Genomic DNA, 27,055 nt, shown 5'->3' on the forward strand with positions numbered 1-27,055 from the left:
ATTTGCACATCTCCAGTCCGTGGGAACCTCCCCTGAGTCCAAGGATGCTCTCATAATTATGGCTAAGGGTTTGCTTAGTTGCTTTGCCGCCTCCTTTAAAATAACCGGATAGATCCCATCCACCACAGGTGCCTTTCTTACGTTTAACTTCAACAATTTCTCTTCCACTTTGCTGTCAGTTATTACAAGATCATTAAGCACCCTGCTACACTTTGATAACCTTCTACCATTTTCAAACCTTAATAACTCCTCATGTGTGAATGTAGATGCAAAATACTCATTCAGTTTGTTTGCTATCTGAGCAGGATCATCAACAGTCGAACCATCGATGTCAAGTGGACCAATCATATTCATCCCCTTCCTTTTAGAGTTTATATAAGTAAAGAAATCCTTGCTGTTTTTCTTAGCATCTTTTGCCAAAGATTTCTCGTAATCTGCCTTCGCCTGCCGAACCTCCTTTGTGACCTGATTACAGACTAGCTTATATCTGCCACAGGCTTCTGCGTCACCTGATAATTTATATGCATCCCATGCATTTTTCTTCTCTGTCAAGAGTCTCATTAGTTCATTTGATAACCATTTAGGCCTAAACCTTGAACGATATTTCTTAATCGGTATATAAAGTCTAGTAGCTTCCACGATTAATTCTTTGAATGCTTCCCACTTAGAATTTACTGTTTGTAACATCGTCAGTTGATCCCACTGTACAGAACTTAAAAACTGTCTGAGACCACTGTACTCCCCTTTACGGAAGCAAAAACCCTTTCCTTTACCCCTGACGGTAGTTACCTCTTTGAGTAAATCCCACTTCAGCAAATCTGCAAATTCTTAATACACAAATGATCACTGCTGATAACCAGATCAAGAGTATTACTCTCTCTGGTTGCCTCTCGAACATGCTGCTGCAGAAAACAATCATCCAATAAATCCACAAAAGTGTGACTAGTGTGTGAGTGACCAACCCACAAGTTCCAGTCAATATCTGGGAAGTTAAAATCCCCCATTATAAGACATTCAGATTTACTGGCCCACTCTATTTCTCTGTACAATTGTTCATTATACTCATTCAAGTCATTAGGCCCATGACCTTTGGAAACTTTGAAATGCGACTTTTGAAAGCAGTGAGAAAAAAAAAGATACTTGGCTGTTGTGATTCTATTTTGTCTTTCTAAAGGAATGAAATGAACTTAAGAAAACGACTAAAACGAACGAACATTCAGCAAATGGTTTAAAATAGCAATTTTTATTGTAAAGACTGTTTTGAGTAGAGACATCGCAGAATTGAAATCAAATTTACCGATAAACGAGTTTCAATCTAACTATGACGTTCCCTTTCTCTATTCTGGTATGATTTTGGATTAAAGATGAATACGATTTTGATTTTAGAATAAAGTATGTGTTTCATTAGACTTAGAAACGCTACTTTTGAAAACTGTTAGGGAAAAAAAAAGATTCTTGTTTGCTGTGATTCTAATTTAACTATTCAAAAGGACTGATATGAATTTAAGAAAATACTGTATACAGTAAATGGAAATAATTTTTTTTTTCTCTCTGTAGTGGTTATTCCTAAGAAAAATAACTTTCCGTACATAACATAACACGTGCAACAAAATCTATGAGCGCACACCTGCAAATCATAAAAGTAGCGGTCTTCTTTTTGGGGTTAAAACACGTCTTTTTTTTATTTTTTTATTGAAAATAAAAAAAAAAAAAAAAAATAGAAAGAAAAACAGCTTTCGGTACACCACACGTTCATCGATTTCTACTGGCACATCTGCGATCATAAAGTTACCACCTTCTTTTGAAGTTAAAACAAGCCTTTGTTTTATTGCGAGGAGACTACATTCTTATCATATATTTTAGGAAGCAAAAAAGACAGTCCTATGGAGCTGCTTTTGAATAAATCGGCTTCAGTCACGTAGTTTATCACGCCCCTCGCCATGGGAGAGTTGGGTCTATTATGTGCTGATGGGGGAGGCTGTAGCCATGTGGCTCTAGATTCTGCGAATGTGAGGCGGCAACATTTTGGACTTCAGTTGCAGCTTGAAACTTTTTAGGTGCGGTTGACAAAATGTCAGTGTCTACAAAGTTTGATGAAGTGAGAAAACAGAACGTTATTTTCTATAGACGCTTGGGTCATAGTACCACAGTGCGAGTTTCTTGTTACGAATCCGAATCATATATTACGATCGAAACATCTAATGCATACATGCGATTATGGAGAAGACAGTGGACTGAATTCAAGGATAGATTGTCTGATATGTTGCTTTTCGTTAGAGCTAAAGCTAAAGATGAAATCCAATTGCCCGGATCGATACAGAGGACGGCACTGGTGACTTCTACTGAAAACATACATCCCTAGAGCCAGAGGTATGTTTAACCTTACAACTTTTTGAGCTTGAAGTTTTGGCTACTAGAATCACAGATATCGATACTTTTCTTCAACGCCTAGAAAACGAAAACCATCATTTCTGTTAATGCAAACAGTTATATTGGAGCACCTTGACAGCGTTAGAGAACGTCTAAAGACCGATGTGTTTCCAAACTCCTCCGATGTATCGTTTAACGACGTCTATGCATATTGTATGAGAACTGTAAAACCATATACTGGCGTTCAAATTTTTTCTGCTAAGTGCCAGAAAGAGGGGATGAAAACAGAGTTCAGCTTGTATGGTTTATTCAGTGGAGTAAGTTCGATGATCGATGAATTTAATTGTGCCTACACATTGAAATCCGTTCAGATAAAAATCTTTGTATCTTATGTAAGTGATTGTGTTAATTATTTATACTTTTGTCTTTTTAAAAATTTTAAAAAATTTTAACATTAAAAAAAAAAAATTGCGATTTGTAGCTCTGTAAAATCTTATCAATAAAAAAAAATATTCTTTCTGTACATATTGCGTCTGTCATTTTCTTAGCTACTAGAAAATAACTTTGGAATTTTTTCCATTCATCAAAAGCCTTAAAATCTTAAACTTTGGGAAATTACTTTTAGAAATGTAAAATTTCAAATATAGCGTAAAATTGAAGTTGCAGATTGGACCGATAGATGGCACCACCATACATAGCTATGGGTAAAAATATATATTTAACCATCGAAAACAAAATAAAATAAAATAAAAATCATTAATTTCAGCTTCTCACTGGCAAAATGGATTAACAATAACACAGTATTTATTTCCAATAGTATCACGGTTGGAAATTAAAAAAATAAAATAAAGAAAACTTTTTGTTTCAGGAACATAGAATCAGAAGGAATAAACAACGATCAGTGGCCGGCCCTACAAAGGAGGACCCCACAATTCATTGCAGATTACAGGTCTCTTAAAGTCACAGTCACACATTTATAACTATATCACCCAGTTTTGGTAAACATTTAAAAAAATAACAAAAAGAAAAAACATGCGGTTCCATTTAATAAGTAAAATATATACTTTTTTTTTTTTCACCAACCAATCACAGAGCAGGATGGGGCACTCCCCAACTGAACAGATGTTATTACCCCAAATAAAACGCCTACAGAAAAATTTTTCGCATCACCGTTTTAAAGACTGTTTAGATAAAGGACGAGATTTTAAAGTAGAGTGTGGGATAAAGGATTCCATTCCTGCAAGAATAATTTCACTGAAAACGGAAATCCGACCAAGGAAAAGAAGAAAAGAAGTCTCGCTGGTCATCCCATTTTGCATTCTTGTAATGCCAAACAACACGAGGTTGGGAATAGCCATGAGACAAAAGTTCCCTTGGAGAAGAGACAATCACCAATTGTGATCTGAAGTGCGTAAAGGACCTCTCACTTCAACCGTCTACTTAGAAGAGTTGTTTGTGAGAAAAAGATCAAGAATATTGGCTATACGATTAGGATTGTCTGATATTCTTGTAGGTAAATGAACAATCTGTACAAGGTCATTAGTAATTTCAAAAACCTCAGCATCTCGACCAGCTGGGTCATTGTGACTAGAAAACGGAAGCCAGCTGGAGTTGTGAACAATAAAATCACCAAGGAAAATTACCTCACTGTTAGGAAAGTTGGACTGGAGAAAGTCAAGTTGCAAAGAGAGGAAGTCAAAGAGCTCTAAGGGATTAGTGGGTTTGAGAGAACGGTAGAGACAACACATGAATCGACACAATGAGGTAGAGAGATTTTAAGCCAGAGAAGACCGAAGAAAGGAGATTCCAAATTACCAAATCTCTGACAGGGAATATCGGAACGGACATATGCACAAGTACCACCTTTGAGGCGAAAGGAATCATACAGCGAATAATTTGGGCAACTGAGATGAGCAGCAGTTGAATCAACCGATAACTGAGATTCTCTCAGAAAAGTACACGGAGTTTGGAAGACTGCAAGTGGAAATGGACGTAGTTGAGATTAGAATTGAGACCACATATATTTGTAAAATGAATTAGGAAGTGTTTGGGAGGTTTAGAACTTTTCGCAGGTAAGCTTACTCTATTAGTTTGACAATTCATGGTGTATTCAATAGTAAGGAAAAGTGGGGAGGACCTGCTGTATGAAGCATTCGATATGGCGTACACATGGCAAGAATATACCCAGATACTTGACTTAACGTGGCCTCAACAATACTCGCAGCATGAACACTACTCGCACTCCCTCCAGTCAATATCTGGACAGAGTAGAGGTAGCCAGATTGTACACTAGCTGATCTGGAATCCTCCTAAAGAGTTACTAATAGGTTCGGTCCGGTGTATTGACTAGCATCCGGCCTCTGAACACCGTTTTAGAGATGTACCCTCGAAATGTAAGGAATATTGGATCTCGCCACGACGTTCATCATAACCTCAAAATTCAACAGTCATACTGCATGCTCAAACAGATCGGGAAGGGCTAACCGGAACTTAGCTCTGGAGACTAAACTTGGGTTCCATCACTTCAAGCCTTCAATAAGCAAAGTGGTGGCATTGCACCGGTTGATGAGAGTCATATACCATCTAGTATTGCCTAGTAACACAGAGGAGCGGCATTCCTCCATGCGGTGTGGTGCCCACACCGCATTCAGTAATGCCGACCCCTGCTTATATTGGTTCATACCTGGGTGGTCACCAAGTGGGTTGTGCATGGAGGGTATACCCAGTATTACTAACAGTGCCACCATCGTGAAGGTGCAAGCAGAGGATTTGGCTGTCACAGGCCTTCCGGACATCGCCGAAATTGGGTCTACTTGCTTGAATATCACCCGAATATCTGTTCTATCAGCGTTTTACACGCTGATAGAACAGATATTAGGGTATCTGTTCTAATACGTGCCGCCACCAGACAACATCCATTTACTGTCCAACTTCAAACTCACATACCAAGTTTTCAAGTTCAATGTGAACAAATATCTTCTTTCTTCTTCTCAACTTCCAACCCAAGCGTGGTCCCAAACACGAGAGGTACCAGAACCTATAGTACTTAGTACCACGCTTAGGTTGGAAGTTGAAAAGGCGAAAGAAGATATTTGTTCACATTGGACTTGAAAAGTTGGTATGTGAGTTTGAAGTTGGACAGTAAATGGATGTTGGCTGGTGGCGGCACGTGTTCGGACTGTTTTGAAAGAGAGAGCGGGAATTATAGAAGGAAATTCAGAAGAACAGTGCTCATGGAAGTATCTGTAGAAGAGGCATGCAGCAGAAACAGTACGTCTATGAGAAAGCGAGTGGAGAGACTCTGCTAGAGATGAATCATTAATTAACCTAACTGCCCTCTTCTGAATGGAATCAAGAAGCCTGAGAGAGGTTTAGGGGGCACCACTCCAGATGTGGGAACACTATTCCATGGCAGGACGGATTTGCGATTTATACAGAGTGAGCAGCTGTTTGGAAGAAAAGTAACGCCGAGAGCGAAAGAGAAAACCAAGTTTTTTAGATGCAGAGGAAGCAATATTTGTAATGTGCTTGTGCCAAGAGAGATTAGAAGTTAGGGTAATCACCAATAGAGACATATGATCTTGCCTAGAAATCAGTGTCACAGAAGATAAGCATAGGAGCAAAAGAATTCTTTTTGCGAGATATAAGACAAGACTGAGTTTTGGAAGGGTTGAAATGAACTAAGTTGTCTTTGCCCCACTGGAGATTACCTGAAGATCGGCATTTAAGGAATTGGTTGTGGATATTCGAGATTTGAAGCTGATTGAGCAGGACAAGGTTTCTCAAAATGGAAAGTGGAATGCAATGTGCTATCGTCGGCAAAACTAGGGACAGCGTTTCCAGGCAATGAAAGAAGGTCATTAATATACAAGGCGAAAAGTGTGGGGGAAAGAACTGAACCTTGGGGGACCCCGGCATTAGTGGAGAAGTTAGAAGACAGAGTCAGGGTAGAGTCAGAGAGCCATCTACCATCACCCTAAGTGAGCGACAAGAGAGAAAACTGGATAACCAATTATTAAAAACAGTTGGTAAACCATAAGATGGAAGAATGTCTAGCAGACCTGTATGCCAAATACGATCGAAACCCTTTGAGATGTAAAGAGCAACTACTTGTGTTTCCCGAACCTTTCCCTTGAATTAGTCCATAAAAGGATAACATAAGCCAGAACATCACCAGTGGATCAACACTGACGAAATCTTTAATGGCGATCGTTGATCAGACGAAAGGTTTCTAGGTAGTTTAAGAGTTGGCGGTTAATTGATTTCTCAATTACTTTAGAAAGAGTAGAAGTAATTGCAATGGGACGATAATTGGATGGGAGGGATTTGTCACCCTATTTAGGAACTGGCTGGATATGAGCAAATTTCCAAGCAGAAGGAAAAACACCTTTGGAATAAGAAAGTGAAAAAAGGCTGCAAAGAATAGGAGTAAGTTCAGGAGTACAGGTTTTGAGAACAGGTTGAGAATTACCATCGGGACCTGGAGCTTTCTTAGCATCAAGATTCGTGAAAATTCTGGCATCGTTTTGACGAAAGACCACAGGAGGCATTGAATGGAGCGTGTTGGGAATGGTGGGAGGTGTTTTACCAAGATCATTAATATATGAGTTGGAAGAAAAATGGGATGCTAGCAAGTCGGCTTTATCTTTGGCTGAAGTGACAATAGAACCATCTGGTTTGGTAAGAGGTGGGAGCAAAGATGGGCAAAAATTGCGGCCAATAGCTTTGGCAAGGGACCAGAGTGCTCGGCTACCATTAAGGTAAAAGTAGAAGAGTAGAAAACTTGCTTCTACCATTAAGTAGAAGCAAGTTTTCTACTCTTAGTCTGTTCAAACTGTAGTTTGGACCGGTTAATAACTGCTTTACAATTGTTGCGAGCTTTGATGTAGGCAGAAAATGAAAACGAAGAATTAGAAACAAGCCAATTACGATATGCAACATTCTTCTCTTGAACAGCCTTAGCACAATTATTGGAAAACCAAGGTTTAGATAAAGGACGAGATTTTAAAGTGGCGTGTGGGATAAAGGATTCCATTCCTGCAAGAATAATTTCACTGACACGATCTGAGCAAACTTTGATATCAGATGTTTTGAAACAGTAATCCGACCAATGAAAAGAAGAAAAGAAATCTCGCAGGTCATCTCATTTCTCATTCTTGTAATGCCAAACAACAGGAGGTTTGGAATAGCCATGAGATAAAGGCTCCATTGGAGAAGAGACAATCACCGATTTGTGAACTGATGTGGCTGAAGTTTCTCTCCCTTCGACCGTGTACTTAGAAGGGTTGTTTGTGAGAAAAAGATCAAGCGTGTTGGCTGTATGATTAGAATTGTCCGTTATTCTTTAGGTAAATGAACAATCTGTGCAAGGTCATTAGTAATTGCAAAAGCCTCAGCATCTCGACCAGCTGGGTCGGTGTGACTAGAAAACGGAGGCCAGCTGGAGTTGTGAACATTAAAATCAACAAGGAAAATTACCTTACTGTTAGGAAAGTTGTACTGGAGAAAGTCAAGTTGCAAAGAGAGGAAGTCAAAGAGCTCCAAGTGATTAGTGGGGTTGGGAGAACGGTAGAGACAACAGCTGAATTTTACACAATGAGGTAGAGAGATTTTAAGCCAGAGAAGATCAAAGAGGGTAGATTCCAAATCGCCAAGTCTCTCACAGGGAATATCAGAACGCACATATGCACAAATACCACCTTTGAGGCGAAATGAATCATACAGCGAATAATTTGGGCAACTGAGATGAGCAGTAGTTGAATCAACCGATAACTGAGATTCTGTCAGAAAACGTACATGGGGTTTGGAAGACTGCAAGTGGAAATGGACATCGTTCAGATAATCCTCAAAAGTAATCAATCATACTGCATGATGGAAGAGATAGGGAAGGGTTTACCGGAACTTAGCTCTAAAGACTAAACATGGGTTCCATCAATTCAAGCCTCCAATAAGCAAAGTGGTGGTATTGCACCAGTTGATGAGAGTCGTCTACCACCTAGTACTGCCTGGTAACATATAGGGGCGGCATTCCTCCATGTTGTATGGGCGCCACACTTGGACCCCTGCTTATGTTGGTTCACCCACCATGTACTTGTGCATGGAGGTTATATCCAGGATTACTATTACTCCCATCATCGTGAAGGTTCAAGCAGAGGATTTGGCTGTCACAGACCGTCCGGGCTTCGCCGAAATCGGGTCCACTTGACTTGAGTGTCACGCGAATATCAGTTCCATCAGCATTTTAGACTCCTAGGTAGCAAGTGCAGCTTGTCTGGCATATCTGAGAGAATGTCTGTGACAACCTCAAGGATAAGTTTGGACTTTGTCTGAAATTTTTTTTTTTATGTAATTTGATTATTTTCAATTGGTTTATATCAATCTTTTTCGGTCATGGCAGGTTTTTTCCCTCCCTGTACTTGGGCAAACAGAGGAGGGGGTATATAACAGTACTGCTAAATTATGTGTAACTCACCACTTACTTTACATCAGGATTACTAAACGATATTGACACACGATTCAAATAAAAAAGGAAGTTTATTCCTTTGTTATTTGAATTGTAATACTCTTTGAAATGTTTGTAAAATATCAACTAATTTATAAATGCTTTTAACTTGACATTGTAACACTTACTCGGTATTGCATCTTTTCACTGACGAACTGTTTTATTATATACCACGTGGCTTTCAAAAGATATGCAGCCTTTATGAAGTGGATCTGTTTTGCTCGACAGGGAAAACCATCCTAGAAGGAAAGGCGAAAGGTTGCAAAATGTGTGAGAGTCGTGGCGAAGTATGGCACATTCATTTTCTAAACAAGTTGATATATATATATTTTTTTTTTTTTTACTAAATTGTTAATATTCAGAAAAGGGATTGAATTGCTATCCTGTTAAAAGCGGCTTTAATATCTAGGAATAGGATATCCATATGGCTTTTACTATCAGGGCAGTTTAGATCCTTCAACTGGTTTCTAATCGGTTTTTTTTGTTGGTCTGTTTTTGATGACTGAGTGAAGATATCATGGATGGTGTCCAAAATATTGATTATTTAATTGTTTGAGTATGGATTTCCCAAAGATTTTTAATAAGTTGCATCATATGGTGATAAGTCTGTAGTCTTTTCCGCTTTTCGGTCTATTGGTTTTTGGTATTCATTTTGTGTGGTACGTTTTCCAGGCTTCAGAGAGAGTAGCTGTTTCGATGATTCTGTTGAAAGTATGGGACAGTAAGTCCAGCAGGTAAGGACTACATATCTTAATAATAAAAAGAGGGAATTATCTCGGCCTGTGGTGTGCTTGTTGGTTGGCTTAGTATGACCGCTGCAATTTCATAGCTATTGATGGATAGCTTTCCCAGGAGAGCAATGTTGGTTGTTGGGTCTATAAATTGTCATGTGGTAGGTAGAAAGTTACCACAATCTCCAAAGGTGTGTGCGATCTACCCATTCGTTGAAAGCCTCTCAAGCCATGTGGACACGCTTTTTCGAGTTATTGGTAATTCCCTTTGATTTGATTTTCTAATTTCTCGAAGATTATCTTATTATGGCCTGTCATCTAATGGGATAACGGGTAACGCCACGCTGTCATCCCTCTCGCAATTGGACGAACCCACCGCTTGGCAGCTATATAGGTACACTGAATTCATTTAGACGGTAATTGGATGTTATTATGGATAAACGTCGTGAGTTAATCGACTTTGAAAGAGGGATGACATGCTCTCGTTGTGAGTAGACAGAGGCTATTGTGGAAAGTAGACATAAGCTATTGCGAGTAGTAGACAAAAGATATAGAAAAAATTTTTTATAAAAAATTAAAAATCGTTGGTTGCTGTTTATAAGCAATATTATGGCTTTATGGCAAACTGGAGGAAAAATACTACTTATAGCTAACTGAGACAAGCAAATACTTTATATTCTTCATTCATATACTGTTAAATTTCCTATATCTATCGTTTTTCTACATTCTGGGCCATTAGTGCAATACGAGGGCAGGAGTGTCTATTACTCTCCTATAACCTACTTTATTTAACTTTCAGTTAGCCATAATATTACTTATGAACAGCTACAAACAATTTTTAATTTTTATACAAATCTTCTATATCCTTTGTCTATTGTGTACAATAGTTTTTGTCCTCACAACTATAGCCTTTGTTTTTAGTAATTTTATTTTAGCTTTAGCTTTATTTCCATTCTTTCGTTTTCTTTTTTCCGTTCCCCTGTCGTGTCAACCTTAAATTACAACCCGCTGTCTTTATATCCTTCTTTAACCTAAAAAAAATTAGTTTGAATTTTTATAATTGTAATTTTTATTTTATTAATTTTTGATATAATACTATTTTGCTATGGCATCTACTTTATGTTAGAAACAGAGGACAATATATAGGTGTCTTGTCGGGCAATTCTGGTAGTTGACACTTGAAAACGACACCAGAACCTTGCGATGTACGACAATATAATCTTTTATAATCGTGTTTATATCTAATATATATTATTGGCTTCTTTCTTTATATGTATAATAATTATTTCTCCTATTTTTTATCCTATTTTTGTTTTTAATTTTTCATTTTCTCTCTTCTTTCATCTTGCACAGTTTTTTTTTTCCTACGTACTTCTGTAATCTCTCTTTCCATCACTCTCAAATATATATATATATATATTTTATTTATTTTTATTTTTATTTTTTTTTATTGAAGAGAGTGAGACCAGAGTCATCTCCAAGAATTGAGAGCAAAGCAACCAGCGATATTATATGCAGGGGAATAAGAATAAGCTACGTAATTAAAAAGTATCGATGACAGAGTGAAAAGCAGCGAAGCAAACTGGAAGAAACTGGTCGAGTAACAGAGATTCGAGAATATAACTAAGTAGCCAAATAATAACTGAAACGGAAATGTTTTACACAAATAGTTTATACTTAAGAAAAGAATAGCTGTAAATAGAAACTTCAGGCAAAGAGTTATTTATTTATTCAACTGACGGCTAGTTAAAATCTCCCCTTTGCATCGTGCAAGCCAGAGGGGATAGAAATTACATGAATATTCACAGTTTAGTAAAAAAAAAAAAGTCCATCTTGCTGGGTGTCTCCCAAATGCAGTATCCACATCATGTTCCAGTTAGTACTGATGCTATTCAGTTTTTTGTTGAAAGACACCTGTTTTGTAGGTCCTACTGCAGCATAATATTTCACAGTTTACTTTTAACTAGTTAAGGATTTACATCGTATTAACCAGAAACATTCTGTTAAAGCTTTTCAAGGAGATTAGGTTGGACCGGAGTGGTTTGATTTGCAGACTCATGATTGCCTCTGACTTCGTGGGTGATGCCTTATAGGACTGGCGCATCACATCTACCTGTCAGTGACTTGACCAGGATATGAATATTTGTCCCGATTACAATAAACTTACAGGGTAAGATCCCGTTTAACCACTTAAGAAGCCAATATTCGATACTTAGGAGAGTTTTAATATATATTTCTGGAGCTCATGACCAGATGACCGAAGCGTATAAGGCAACTGGAGCAACAGACCTAATAATGTATTCTTTCACCAGTGGAGCAATATGAACCCCACTTAATTCCTGTTTTGAGCTCCAGATGGCGGCAAGGGTCTTCTTTATGGTAATAATATGCTTCCTGAAGAATAACTTGTTGTCCCACGTAATTCCTAGATCCTTATGATATTCGACTTTCTGTATGGGTTGACCATTTAAGAGTATAGTGATGTTATGCCTTTTATGCTTTCGGGAGAAGGACATCTGGGTCGTTTTGAGAGGGTTTATTTCAAGACCAATCGAAGTCAGGAAGTTGGCCAGGTTAGTTAACTGATGTGAGGCTTGTAGAACGACTTTGTGCTCGCTAACGCTATTGCTGGACGGAAAGAACATTTTAATGATTTTAATGTCGTCCGTGTGGGTTAGGATGTTATTGCAGGTTTAGAGGAATGGATCCAGGGCTGCAGCGAAAAGTGTCGCTGAGAAGAACCCATCCCTGTGAACTCATTTTTTTAATGTGTAATTGATGCTAAAGTTTTCAGGGTTACAATAATGTGCCTATCTGTAAGTAAGTTTGCTTCAGATCACTTCCCAATTGCCTTTGATTGTGAAAGCCTATGTTCTCCCCGACAACTTGAACAATATGCCCATAAAGAATCCCAACTCAAGATCTCCTCATTAAAATATATGCAACTTCAAATTTTCTTACAAAGACTAAAAGCTACAGACAGACTGGTAAAAAACAATTGCTGCTAGCCATCCTGATCAAACGCTTACCAATTTATCTAACTTGTTAAAAGACATCGCCCGTGAAAGGGCTTTCAAATCCGTCCGCCTGTCTTCCAGGACCAAGAACTGGTTTACTAGAGATGCAAAACTCGCCTTCATCGTGAAACAGAAACTATACAGGAAATGGCAAAGGACACGGGATCCAGCTGACAACCAGCTCTATAAAAAACATCGGGCACGCTTCCTATGCATTCAAAGGAAGGCACAGAATGACTGGATTGCACACAGAATGAAACTTGGGAAAAGAATCTACACCAACAAGAACCAACAGTCCCCCATGACCACTGACATCGTCCTCGCGTGGGTTAACTCGCTCGAAACTAAGCCCCTACCTGCCCCAAGCCCCTTTATTCGGGTTAATCCACCAGCTATCCAAACATCACTGTATAAAATAGCCATTACAAAAGAACGCCTTACTGAGGTCATCAACAGTCTTCTCAACAAGTCTACCACTGGCCCGGATGGATTCCCTGTTTTTATGATTAAACTATGCAGTGTATATATATCATAGACCTCTTGCTTTACGCATTCAACGCCATCCTCGAAACAGGAGTTAACCCTGCCATCTGGAACACATTATGTTTCTCCCGTTCCAAAAAAGTCTAACACAAAATCACCTAATGACTACAGACCAATTTGACCAATTTCCGTAGGATGCACCTTCCTCAAAATCTTGGAAAAAGCCATACTCCCTGCTTTCACCCATCATTTGTTCGACCACAAACCTCCATGCCTCCATGCCTCCATAGTGTACTATATGGACGATCCACGATCACCAACCTCATGGACACACTGTTTAGAATTGAAGGTACCTTAAGCAAAAAAGAGCAACTGGATATTGCGTTCCTCGACATTAAGACGGCCTTTGACAATGTGTCCACCCATGCATTATGTGCCATACTGTGCAACTACTTCAAAATCTCTGTCTACATCCTAGATCTTTTCAGGAAACTCATTCAGTCCAGGACCCTATGCATCAGCAATCAGAACCATAATCACTGCATTCTCTGCTCCAGAGGGCTCCCCAAGGGGGCGTTCTCTCTCTGCTGCCCTTTTCGCCGCAACTTTAGAACCCTTCCTAGAAAACCATAGTAATTTTACCACTTACGCAAATGATATTAAGTTCATCATCATCATCACAAAATTCCCTCAGTATCTACAGTCTATTACTGCGATCTACAATCGACAGGTACATCGACTGGAAAATTACCTTCATGTGATTGGGCTCTCCATTAACAAAGAGAAAACTTCACAACTCTCTATCTCCAAGAAGAAAAATACCAACGATGTGAACATTATTATAGGGAACTCCCCAGTTAAAAAAGTTACCCAACATAAGGATTTGGGTGTCACCTGGGACGAAGACCTCACCTTCTTGCCTCACTTTAATGCCACTCGGATGAAAACATATTCGGCTTTAGGGGCAGTAAAACAGAAGATCTCCAACTTCCATAACCCGGATCGTATCATCAAATACATTCTTCGATGCATAATCCCAATTCCTTTGTATGCCTCGACTATATGGTCCTCAGCATCCTCATCATACCAAGCCGGGTTCCTTTCCCTGGAATACTGTATTTTGAAATGGCTTAATAGGGTTCCCGGGCTAACACCTACAATCTCAAAATCTGTTCTGGTCACCAATCTTAATACGCTTCCTTGGAGGTATCACATCATCTCTAGGAACCTTCTTATCCTCTCTCAGCTTCTACCGGAAAACTGAGCTCACCTGATATATGAGATATCATCGCCAGACCTTCAGACAGGAGAAGATTCCAGACCAACACATTCCCATACAGATCAAAGCTGCATAGCATGTCCTCCCTGGACAATATGTTTCCACATAACTCTTCCCAAATATTGAATAGATTAGCCATAGACGTTGAGAAGCTCTGCAAGGACAAATCCTACAGATCTTTCATTCTTGCAGACATGTATGCCCTCGTCATACTCTAGGTGGACTCTCTGGGATACCGCGCTATACACGCTCTGTTGTATCTGTATGTACTTTTATTTGTTGTATCTTTATGTTTATGTATCTTCACCAGAGGCTGTTTAAGGCCGTGTATTGTATCTGGGCTCTGTACACAATGCATTTGTCTGTAATTAATATTTAACCTATGTATGTAACTCGTGTCCTTTAACTGCATAGAAATAAAGGGACATTTCTTGGGAAATAAATCGATAATAATAATAATAATAAAACTAATAATAATAATTCCTGAAGGAGAGTGAATAAGTTTCCTGTAATGCGACAGTGAGACTACATGGAGTGGAAGAAGGTTTGAACTGCTATCCTGTTAAAAGCCGCTTTAATATCCAGGAAAAGGATATCCATCTGGCTTTTATTATTCAGGGCGGTTTGGATCCCTCAACTTGTCTCTAATAGGTTTGTTATAGTTGATCTGTTTTCAGTGACTGAGTGTATATATATATCATGGACGATGACCAAAACATTGATTATTTCATTGTTTGATTATGGATTTCTCAAAGATTTTTAATACGTTGCATCCTATGGAGGTAGGTCTGTAGTCTTCTCAGCTTTTGGATCTATTGGTTTTGGGTATGGGTTTTGTGTGGTTTGTTTACCAGGCTTCAGGGAGAGTAGCCGTTTCGATGATTCTGTTGAACGTATGGGACAGTAATTCCAGCAGGTAAGAACTACATATCTTAATAATAAAAAGAGGGAATTTATCTGGGCCTGTGGTGCGCTTCTTTGGAAGCCTTCGGTTGACCGTTGCGATTTCATGGCTTGGAATGAATAGCTTTTCCAGGGGAGCCTGTTGGTTATTGGGTCTATAGACTGTCTTGTACTAGATGAAAAGTTACTACAATCTCCAAAGGTGTGTGTGTGCGATCTGCCCCTTCATTGAAAGCCTCCCATGCCATGTGGACACGCATTTAAGTTATTGGTAATTCTCTTTGATTTGATTTTTTAGTTTTTCGAAGATTATCTTGTTATGGCCTGTCGTCTAATCCTGTTGCACATTGCCCTTTTCATTTTGAAGAAGGTGTAGGATTTTGGGTTTCTTGTTTTTCGCCGTTCTTGATAGGCTTTTTCTCGATAAGATGAGAGAAATAGACTTAATTTCCAGAGGTAGGTATATATATAAAATAAACTGGACAACTGGGGTTAAGCTACTGAATACCAAAAACCATATCTAACTTGTTATGGTATGGTATGGTATGGTATGGTATGCGTTTTGGTATGCTTTAACTTTAATTTTTTCACGTTCTTTTTGGGGGGGTGGGGTTATTTTATTGCTTTTCCTCTCCCCTTACACTTTTCCTCCCTGCTCTGCCTACGTTTAGCATTTTCTGCCTAGGACAAAACCTCTGCAATAAAGATTTGACTATTAAAATAGCAAAGCAAGAAAGTAATGCATATATTTTTGTCTCTTTAATGACGCTTTAACGTCTTGGAGGATCTTTCTACCCTGTAATTGGGCAAAAGCGGGGTGGAAACATATTGCAGTTATGACACCGGCGTCGCCAAACTTCGGCAGGGAGAGCATAATATAATGATAAATAAAAAATTTGAATACATACTGACCTCCAGTTTTTTCAGTAACTTTGTAAGTGTCCACACTCCAAGGCGATTGGAGAAATCTGTCCAGGTTATGCTTTCACAATCAATAATGGAAATTATCCCATGAATCTGTGTGAGTTCATGATCGAAATCCCAATCAACTAAAGCCATCATAGTTTGAATCATAAATTCCATTGGAAGCTCTCCTCGGGCATAGTAACCTGCGAATGTAACGAAAACAAAATTTAATTTCATGAACTCTGAGACCCGGAGTAAGATATTACAATTAAATACAAATGATGGGAGAGTTGTTCAATTAAAACAATTTTCACAATTATTTTTTATTTAAAAAAGTCACATTTGTTGTCTTACACGTGTCCATTACGTAATTAACTTATATACATGGTGGGTTAAAGGTTGGCATGCAGTACTGATTGGGTCATGGTATTTTTATTTTTCATTATTATTTCTTTTTAGTTTACAGGTAATAAGAAGGATATTACCTGCAGACCGGACGGTTCGGTCACGTATGTGTGTTGCTCTCAGTAAAATTAATAGTTATGCCTAAGTTTATAAGGCGATTTTATTATCGTTATGCTTCTCAAGTGACTCTGAAGATGATGACACCAACGTCAAGGCGACCATCGCACCCAGGTATTTATTATTCGCAGTTCCTTTTCATATTGCAGAATCTCGTAATCGGCCACGATCAAGCTGTATTAAAGCTCTGACAATTGACCAGAACCACTTACCGCTGTAGGTTAGTACTTGCGGTCAGTTGCCCTGGCGATACGCGTCAATTACTAATTTCTGGAAATTCAACCCTCCCCCGGAAACAGATTAACGGCATTCCTAAAGTCGGTGACAAGCTTTCTGAACTAAATACCATTAGTAAATTAATAAGAGGAGTTTACCTCAATATAGTACGTGGAACACTTCCGTATGATACCCTCCAGAAATTAAAACGGAAAAAACGAAAAAATCGACAACTTACCGGTACATTAAAGTAAAATATAATATTTTACTTTAATGGAAAAGAATCTAACGAAAATAGAATATTTTCGTTAGATTCTTTTAATTGCATTAATTTGAATTTTAATTGTTTTGAATTGATTTTGAATTGTGTTAAATTGATTATTTAATTATTTATATTTTACTTTAATTATTTATATTTTACTTTAATGTACCGGTAAGTTGTCGATTTTTTCGTTTTTTCCGTTTTAATTTCTGGAGGGTATCATACGGAAGTGTTCCACGTACTATATTGAGGAAAACTCCTCTTATTAATTTACTAATATTATTATCAACGTAGAACATATTGAGTATTACAGCTCTGATTCATACTATCTGAACTAAATACCATAAATTTAACGGGTTAAACCTTCAAACACGAGCATTTTCCATCAGACATCCAAATATGACCGAGTTAAATGAAGTCTTCATCATAGCTGAATGTAAATTATGCAATTTAAACACTGACCTATGCATTAACTGTGTACGTGCTACGCTACGTTTGGTGGATCATGCCTCAAATTTGATTTAAAAAAGATGAACAAGCAACGGAGTCGCAATTTTTCATGTCTTTCATGCAAGGAAATGCCTGACAGTGAGTCCCTTTACAATGGATCTAGGGTACCTCCCCAACGTAGTGAGATATCCTGCACATCTACTGAAACTGCATCATCTGCGCAGAAAATTAAAGCCATCCTACCACACCCCAGCGGAAACACCACACTGGAAACTGCCGATCAGCAGGTGCATATCGCCGATAGCGACAATCATTCCCCCACCGATGACAGCGCTACATTCACGTCTCTGTTGCAATGCACAGCCGTTCCACGCTGCCCTGGAGGAGTCAAATATGATGTACCTACCTCGGCCACAAAGTGCTGCCAAACGGTAACAACTTTGATGCACAGGGAAAACTGCTTGCAGATAAGTGATGATTATGTGATGCTCATAAACACTCAGACGAATATGTTTATTAATGAGATTAAGTAAATTAAAGCACAAAACTCAAGCCTACTTGAAGAAATACAACAACTCAAGGCACAAGTAGTTGCAAATAAATTCACTGTAGTGAACCAGCCTTCTACCATAGAACCCAACCTTCAAAATAGCAAAAGAGATACACCAAAAGAATACAAGGTACCAGCATAGTGTGATGGTCAACAATGTTTGAAACAATCCACTAATCAGCTCAACAGTAAAGATGCAGATTTCAGTGAAGATAATTCTCCCAAACCTGCATCTATCATCACTGGAAATAGCCACTCAAAGACCTCTCAGGTGCCCCCCCCTCTACAGTATCGACCCTAAATAATACCAAACCTGAAATGTTAAAGCATAACAATCCAAACTGGAAAGAGTCCATCGATACCCACATTTGCATAAGTAGTCACCAGCCAAAAAGATGATCATAAAATCCAAAAGATCCCATCAGCAAGGCTTACAAACTGCATGCACTCCCTGCCCAAGTCTCTTCTCGCCGATTATTATTATTATTATTATTATTATTATTATTATTAACAGCTACAAAACAGCAAACAACGTGCCTGAGGGTGCAGCTACAAAGAATTATTACATAGCTTCAAAAAGCTTGGAGTATACATTTCCCAAAGTAAAGAAAAAAGTAAATGTACAGATAAAATAAAACTAAATAAATAAAAGGACTCATCCGTCCTATTTAAGTGAACAGGCAGAGCACTGGTATTTCTTCACACACAATAAGAGTCTTAGAACTTAAAAGAATAGTCTATTTTAAGTCAGGTACCGGATGAGGTTAGCAATTTCAGTTGCCTCTTGAAGTGTCCGGGGGTATCAAATATCTCAATATTTGCTTTGTTCATTGACCTTGCAGTCCTGTTGTAGAAGTTGTAGTATCCATAATTTGTTCTCGCATAGGATGGTTTCAGCAGTGGATGGTTTCTTAACGCTCTTGTCGGAGCGTTGAAATTTATTTGTGAGACGAGATGAGGGCAATTCAGGGTACCATTTAACAGTTGGTTAAGAAGGAGTAAGTCGGCTTTATCTCTTCTTTTTTCCAGCGTTTCGAGTCCAAAGAATACACACCACTCTTGGTAGGATTTCTCATAGTATTCAAGGCCACTTTTAAAGCTAACGTACTGGATTGCTCTCTTTTGAATATTTTCAATTTCTAATTTTTGGTACGCAACATGTGGGGACCAGACCTGTGAGGCAAATTCTAGGGCTGGCCTAACATAGATTTTGTAAAGAAAGATGAAAAGTGCCAACTGATTGAAGTCTCGGTTAATTCTTTTCAGGAAACCTAGTTTTTTGCTAGCTGCCTTTACAGATCAACAGGTTCACTCAAAAGAAACCGGGATCGTATATTCAACCTATCAGAAAATGGAACATGGAAGACAAACGAGAAAAACAGGTGGCACACAACACTCCACTAAGGAAAAATACTCATATTCATACAATATCACAGAGGTCCAGACTCGTGGGCAAATCTTTGTTTCTCGACTGAAACTAATTAATAAAAAAGGCAGCATTAAGGCCATGTTTGCAGAACATCACAGAATAACTATTAATGTCAGATAGAGAAGAACCAGGTATCCAACATACGCATCTTTCATCCTTACCTGCCACCCAGAGATGATGAGCTTCGTGCTGGATCCAAGGTTATGGCCCCTGAAACTCTCGTCAAACCCTTCCTACACCAGTCGTCAAGGACCGAGATAATCCACCAAAATTATCACCAAATTCAATAGCAATTAAAGCTACCAAGCTGCCAACCAAAGAAACACGGAAGAATTCAAATGCATCTACTGAGAACAAACCTACTATAGGAAACAAAATGTCCACATATCAATCAATCCAACTAACAGCCGTTTATGATGTCAATCCCCAAGGCTGCAAACCTGTCTCTAATATCCCTGTACACATCACAACGCACAGTAGACCAATGCGGAGCCAAAACAGAGACTTCCCACCCGTACGAACTTCGATTGCTATGGCTACCACCATTCGAATTGTCTTTCAAAATGCCATCTGTAACAAGCTAGACACTTTTGAACAGCTTCTACTCTCGAATACCCTGGATGTCCTCTGTATCGCTGAAACCTGACTTGGTAATGGGCAGGACTACCTTACTTGTGCACCTCAGGCTGGTTACCAGATACTCTGCTCCTCTAGAGTGGATCGTAGAGGAGGAGGAGTCGCAATAATCTACAACACCACCCTCTTTTCATTGGTACATTCTGTGGTAACCCAATCCCTTGCATTTGAAGTTGCCATGGTGTCCCTCAAGCTCAACACCTTCCTGATAGACATATCAGCAGTATATATTCCACCAGGCCCAAACAGTGATATCATTGAAGATGTAAGCCATTGGCTAGTGAATCACCTCCACCCCTCTGTTAAGCACATTGTTTGTGGAGAATTCAATCTTCCACCTACTCTCACACATCTTAGTAGGACATTTGTTAGCAGTATGGACTCACTGGCTATCACCCTTCTCAACTGCCACCCCACGAGAGGATCCAATCTCTTAGATATGGTATTCTCCTCAGCACCATGCGACCACGAAGACAGCCCTCACAATCTCTTTTAATCCGATCACGAATGGATTGCCATACTCCTGCACTTAGCTGCACCTAATCTGCGGAATGCTCTTCGAACTATGTTCTTGTTACCACGGCTTTATGGAGAGGCACATTGTCCTGCTGGAAAGGTACAATACCCTGTGGATGCACGATGGCCATGAAGGGATACAGATGGTCTGCAAGCATGGACACAATCTGGAACGTTCAGAGATGCGTCTAGACGTACCAGAGGTCCCAACGTATGCCATTTGAACACGCCCCAGACCATTAGGTTTCAGCTGCCTGAACAATTCCTTGCTAACATGACGGGTACATAGCTTCTTGCGGTTTCCGCTAGATGAGCACCATCCCGTTCGCTCGAAACGGGACTCATCGGACCAGGAGAACCGTCTCCAATCATCCAAGGTCCAGTGCCAATGTTCTTTCACCTAGTTGAGGCATAGAATCTTGTGCTGTAGTGTTAGCAATGGGACTCTACTGAGTCAGCGGCTCCCTTAACCTATTGAGGCTAATGATCGCCTGATGGTCCTTGTGGGGACAAAAAGACATCCTCCTTGGCTAGATCATGTTCTGTTCCGTTCCATGTAGTATATGAACGTTACCATCGACGTCTGTCTCGCATTGTTTCAGTCAACATGAGAACGACAGTCGCACAAATCACATCCGACTTCAACTAGGAAGGTGCCAGAAACATGATCTAGACAGGGAGGATGTCTTCGTGTGTGCCAAGTGCAGAGAGTGTCTAGAAATTAGGAGTCAACTCAGCGTTCTAATGGGCATCTATGAGAGCTTGAGGTGTAGCATAGGTACCCTCGAACAAATTAATAAGAGGGGCCCATCAAGCTCTAAGCTGCCCGACTCAACGTCAGAGCTCACTCCTGGGCACCAGGCAACACAGGGCACCTGGCAACACAGCGCAATCTCCAAGGCAGAATGCGCTGGTCCCACAGGAGTTAGTTATTGTTGGTGAATCAATTGTCAGGGAGACGAAGAATATATTGTGAAAAAGGGTAGATAAAATAGGACCAGGGTATGTCTGTCAGGGGCAAAAGTTGATAATGTTGGAAAGCATATATCACCTTTTAAGTGCACAAAAGATGATACCGTTGTACACGTTGACACCAATGATATAAAAAGTAGGAGTGCGCAGATTTACTTAACAAGTACAGGTCAATGTTAAAAAAAGTCGCGACTAAGGTTTAAATGTAAAAGTGTCTGCAATTCTGCCTTGACATGATAGGAGGGAGTACATGATGAGAGCCTTGTCAATCAATTCGGCCCTGGAGGGAATGTGCAAGGCTCAAGCGGTAGAATTTTTTCAGCCTGGTCTGTGCTTGTTAACAGGAGAGACGGCTTCTACAGGGATAGGATACACTTAAATAGAAAGGGTGCAAGAATATTTGCTGATGTTATCCAGGCACTGTTAGGTGGGTCAGAAAACTGCTAGCTTTGGGGGATTCACAGACTAAAAGGTTAAAAGTAGCCGCGGGCAGAGGTGAAGGTGATTCTTGCACTACTTCTATTAGAATAAGCAGCGGCCTGGAGCGAGGGGTGCTGGGGGTTTCAGGGACTGATGGCATTGCATTCCTAAACAACGACTCAAATAGATTTACGAAAGTAGCTGGGAACCACATCCAGGAACTTTGGTCCAGCCTGCAGTCCATAACAACTGAGCTGCTAATAGACAATGAAAGGCTAAAAGCAATAAATGATGAGCTCAGAACAAAAACCTCACTGCTGGAGAAAGTGATAAACACCTTTACTAAACTTCCAGCCTCTATCGACCATGAATGTGTAGCTGCCAAGGATCCCACCACCTCTGGACTTCCCATTGGAACCACATCCTATGCTGGAACTGTCAAATCTAGCATACCTAGTTCTTCCACCCAAGTCAAAGTGAGGACCCTACAGCCCCAGCCTGCAGAGAAGAGACAACAGCATCTCCTTCTTCTACGAGCAAGCGAAAACTCGGAATTAAAAACAAGCAGTGAGGTGAAAGAGTTGATACAGAACACCATCAGAACGGAATATAAGAACCTAAAGATAAAGTCCCTCCGGCCAATCAGAAATAAAGGAGTGCTGCTGGAGACAGCTACCCAAGAGGACCTGAAGTCCATTTCAGCCAGTTGCTCTCTGTCCACAGCTGGAGTCTCCATAGCCCCACCAAAACTATCCAATCCATCCATCATAGTGTATGACATACCTAAGGAACTGACAAACGAAGAGGTGCTAGAAGATCTGTTCCATAAGAACCTAGTAGACTATGGGTTTACATGGAATGAAGTGAAGACAGAGACTACCTTTAGATTCAACACCAAATCTAAGTCTAGTGCTACTGAACATAGAGTAATCAGCTTCAGTCCACGAATCTTTAAGCACATTCTCTCTTCAGATAGAATTTACTTAGGCTGCCAAGCACACAGATTCAGCCAGTTCACAATAGTTACAAAATGCTTTCTCTGCCTTGGCTATGGGCATACCTCCCAGAGCTGTACCCATAATTCCCCATCTTGTGGTCACTGTGCCCGAAGTGGTCATGTGCATGTGGAGTGTCCGCATCATGAGGAAGAACCCAGCTGTGTAAATTGCAAGAGGCGCCGCCTCCCCCATAACCACTCAGTCCGGGATACAGCATGCCCGGAATATCAGAAGGCTCTAGAACTCGTACGGCTAAGGACCGCCGATGAATAGCCCCAATCCCATTCCTACAAGAACTAGAGGACGGTCTCCCCGGAATACCCCCTTTCCTCCAATGGATACAGTTGCCATGGACACACCCAGCCACCAATGCCTCAAAGTCATGCAAATCAATGGGCACAGGTCTCGTGCCGTTGCTGATGAGATTCGTCTGGCTGCTGAGTTGCATGCAGTGGATGTGATCGCAATCCAGGAGCCTTATGCTGCTAAAAACCATTCCAACCACACATCCAAAATCACCGGCTTCTCAATGCACACTCGAATAATCCAGCCTATCTTGGAGGACCCAAAGACTTGCATCGTCGTTCTAAACAAGGATCTGGATGTCCTCGTAATACATGGCCTCTGCAATCAGCTTGCCACTTGTGTGCAGATCACATATGCCACACAGTCATTCTACCTGCTGTCCCTGTATTGTCCCCCTTCTGCTGATTTTAACAACTCACTTAACTTCTTGGAATATGCTCTTGACTTCCTCGGCTCAAAATCTCTCCTAGTTGCCTCTGATGTGAATGCCAAGTCTGAGTTCTGGTTTTGCCCTACTGTTGATGCCCGTGGATTACTTCTGGAAGACCTTGTCCTGAATAGAAACCTAACAATACACAATCAACCCAGTCCCTACACCACATACAGCAGCTCTACAGGAGAATCAAACATTGATGTCACCATCTCCACTAGGGACATTGACCCCCTGGTCTCTGACTGGAAGGTTATCCCAGACTGGACCCTCAGTGACCATAGAGTCATACTTTTCCTCATAAACGTAACCCCACTGAAAAAAGACAACCAGATAAGACTGCCTGCACTTGTGAGGTTCTCCACCAGAAATGTCGACTGGCAATCCTTTGAACGTTCAAAATCCTTTGAACGTTTAAAGGAGACTTCCCTGAAAGTGAGCCAAATCCCAATGAATCCATGCAAGCCAATGAACTGGTAACTGCTCTCCAGCAAGCAATCCTCAAAGCATCATATAAATCCGCCAAAGAGAAAATATTCCGACCTATTGTCTCCACTTGGTGGACCAATGATCTCACTAGACTTCGGAGACTGGCAATGCGAGCACGACGTTACTACCAGCGGCACCGGGACTGGGCACCCCCAGAAGTCGAACGGCTCTACAGTGACTACATCCAAAAGAAAAACGACTATACTAAAGCCATAGCAGCCAGGAAAGAAGCAACCTGGGTGAGCTTTGTTAAGGAAACTGGAAATTCCAACCCCTGGGGTTTAGTGTATAAAATAACAAGAGATAAATCCTTCACCCCTGAAATTTTTAACACTGTACAGGCTAACTTCCAGGAAACCTCCAACTGGCTTGATTCAGCCAACCTAATCCTTGACAGGTTATTTCCTCCAGACGATGTTTCTGAGGATCTCCCAGAGCATACAGCAATTAGAAGAGCAAATCGAAACTACGCCACAGAAAGCACAACGGATCCTTTCACCCTGGAAGAGCTGAATGCAGTATTACAGAAAATAAACCCAAACAAATGCCCTGGCCTAGACCAGATAGAGTATACCTTCATCTTTTGTCTGTTTAAACTAAGGCCGCTGTACCTCCTCCTGTTGTACAATAAATGCCTCCAGGGAGGTATCTTTCCCAAGGACTGGAAAACTGCTCTTCTGCGCCTGATAAAGAAACCACACAAGCCACCTTCAGATCCTCGCTCCTTCCGTCCCATTGCACTCTTGGCAAATCTCGGGAAAATTCTCGAGCGTCTTATGGCCCTAAGAGTCTCGGCGCTTTTCCAGGCGAAAAATCTAATCTCTTCACATCAATATGGCTTCACACCAGGACGCTCCTCGGAAGAGGCCCTTTTTGACCTGGTATTACATATCGAAAACTCCGAAGCTAAGTTTGAACTGGCAATCTTTGTCGATTTTGAGGGAGCGTTCGACACTGTCTGGTGGGACAGCGCTTTGGAGCGCCTACGGTCTGCCTCCTGTTCCCATCAATTATATAAACTTTTCCTTAGCTACTTCTCCGAAAGAACTGTTATCCTAAAATCTAAGTATCAACATGTCCTCAGGCCTGTCTCTCGGGGATGCCCCCAGGGGTCGGTTTTGGGGCCTGTGGTGTGGAATATGGTTCTACAGAATTGGCTCTCCCGTTCTTTTGAGAACACCAAAGTTGTTGCCTTTGCCGATGACCTTACCATCATTGTGTCTGGAAAATCTAGGAGTGCCATTGAACATAATGCCAATCTGGTCTTGTCTGATCTCTCCTCCTGGGCAGCATTGAACAAACTCCGCATTAACCCAAGTAAAACCAAAATGATGCTCTTTAAGCACAAGCTAGATCTCAGGCGTCCACCACAAGTTAAAATCTCTGGAATCCGGCTACCCATAGTTACTGAAGCTACCATTCTTGGAGTGGTAATTGATCACAAACTGAGCTTCCTGCCACACCTCACCCATCTCAGATCAAAAGTCAAGAAACTCTCTGGCTCCATTATTCGTATTTCCAGGAATGACTGGGGCCTTTCCAAGAGGACACTTCGTTTGTACTATAAAGCAGTCTTCCTTCCAATCGTCACATATGCAGCCGGTGCCTGGTTTCACCGAGTTGGCTTGGTCCAGATGAGAAACAAATTGAGTTCCATCCAACGTACAATGCTACTGGCTACCCTGAGAGTTTGCAGAACAGTTTCTACAGCAGCCATCCAAGTCATAGCTGGAACTCTTCCTCTGGATTTGTATGCTGCTTACAGAAGACTAGTATTTAGAATCAAAAACAGCATCCCCACTAAGTTCCTTGACATCGAGCTTGATCTTGACACTGACCCAAAAGCTGAGAAAGCCAGATGCTACAACGAGTTAGTGAACATCTGGCAGACCCGATGGGATACATCCCAGGTTGGAGTGGTTACTAGAAGATTCCTTCCTGATGTAACCTTTACATCCTCTAATTTGGTTCAATCCTGGCTTTCCCTCACCATGGAGACTTCCTTCCTAGTTACTGAACATGGCTCACTTAATGAAAAACTGCACCAACTAGGCCTCTGCACGACTGACCTGTGCTACTGTGGAGCCAAGGAAAACTGGAGGCACCTCCTTTTTGACTGTATTCTGTACGAAGACTTGAGACAAGATTTAGTGACCACCATCCCAATATCAGAAAACCAATTAGACCAGTTACTCCAAACCCCTGAACGTTTATTTGCTCTTCACAACTTTGCTATGGAAGTCTTTTCTCGAAGGAGGAGATCATATAGAGTGGTCAACACCCCTGGCATTGGGCCTGAAGTGGAATAGACAATGGTGTTTTTTTTTTTTTTTTTTCTCTCCTGCTCCTCCTTGAATTCTGTTTGGAGTCAGCCACTCCACATTACTTTTATTTTATATATATATACATATATATATATATATTTTTTTTTTATTATTATTTTTCTTTATTTTATTTATTTATTTTTTTTATTTTTTTTTTATTTAATTATTTTTTTTTTTATATATATATTTTCTTTTCTTTTTTTTATTTTTATTTAATTATTAAATTTTTTTCCCCTTTCTTTTTGTCTGCCCCTCTGGAATGGGCCCCCAGAGGATCCTGACCTACCTGCTTGCAACATCATGTGGGTCAGTGTCTCTTTTGAGACAGTACGTGCATTACTGGG

General features: G+C 40.3%; 1 protein-coding gene across 1 annotated transcript in view; it reads right to left on the bottom strand.

Annotated features, from left to right (window-relative positions):
- The window catches only part of LOC150077702 (alpha-tocopherol transfer protein-like), a 51,823-nt gene that overhangs the window by 20,061 nt on the left and 4,707 nt on the right, over positions 1–27,055 (bottom strand). The window contains exons 2-3 of the mRNA XM_090384700.1: positions 16,198–16,394; positions 9,001–9,111 (exon numbers count right to left, since the gene is read on the bottom strand). Coding sequence (XP_090240826.1) covers positions 9,001–9,111; positions 16,198–16,394 — 308 coding nt within the window. The remainder of the gene's footprint in view (positions 1–9,000; positions 9,112–16,197; positions 16,395–27,055) is intronic.

This window comes from Mastigoproctus giganteus, chromosome 11 (genome assembly GCF_048544385.1).
Source record: "Mastigoproctus giganteus isolate SK-2022 chromosome 11, ASM4854438v1, whole genome shotgun sequence".
Taxonomy (NCBI): Eukaryota; Metazoa; Arthropoda; class Arachnida; order Uropygi; family Thelyphonidae; genus Mastigoproctus; species Mastigoproctus giganteus.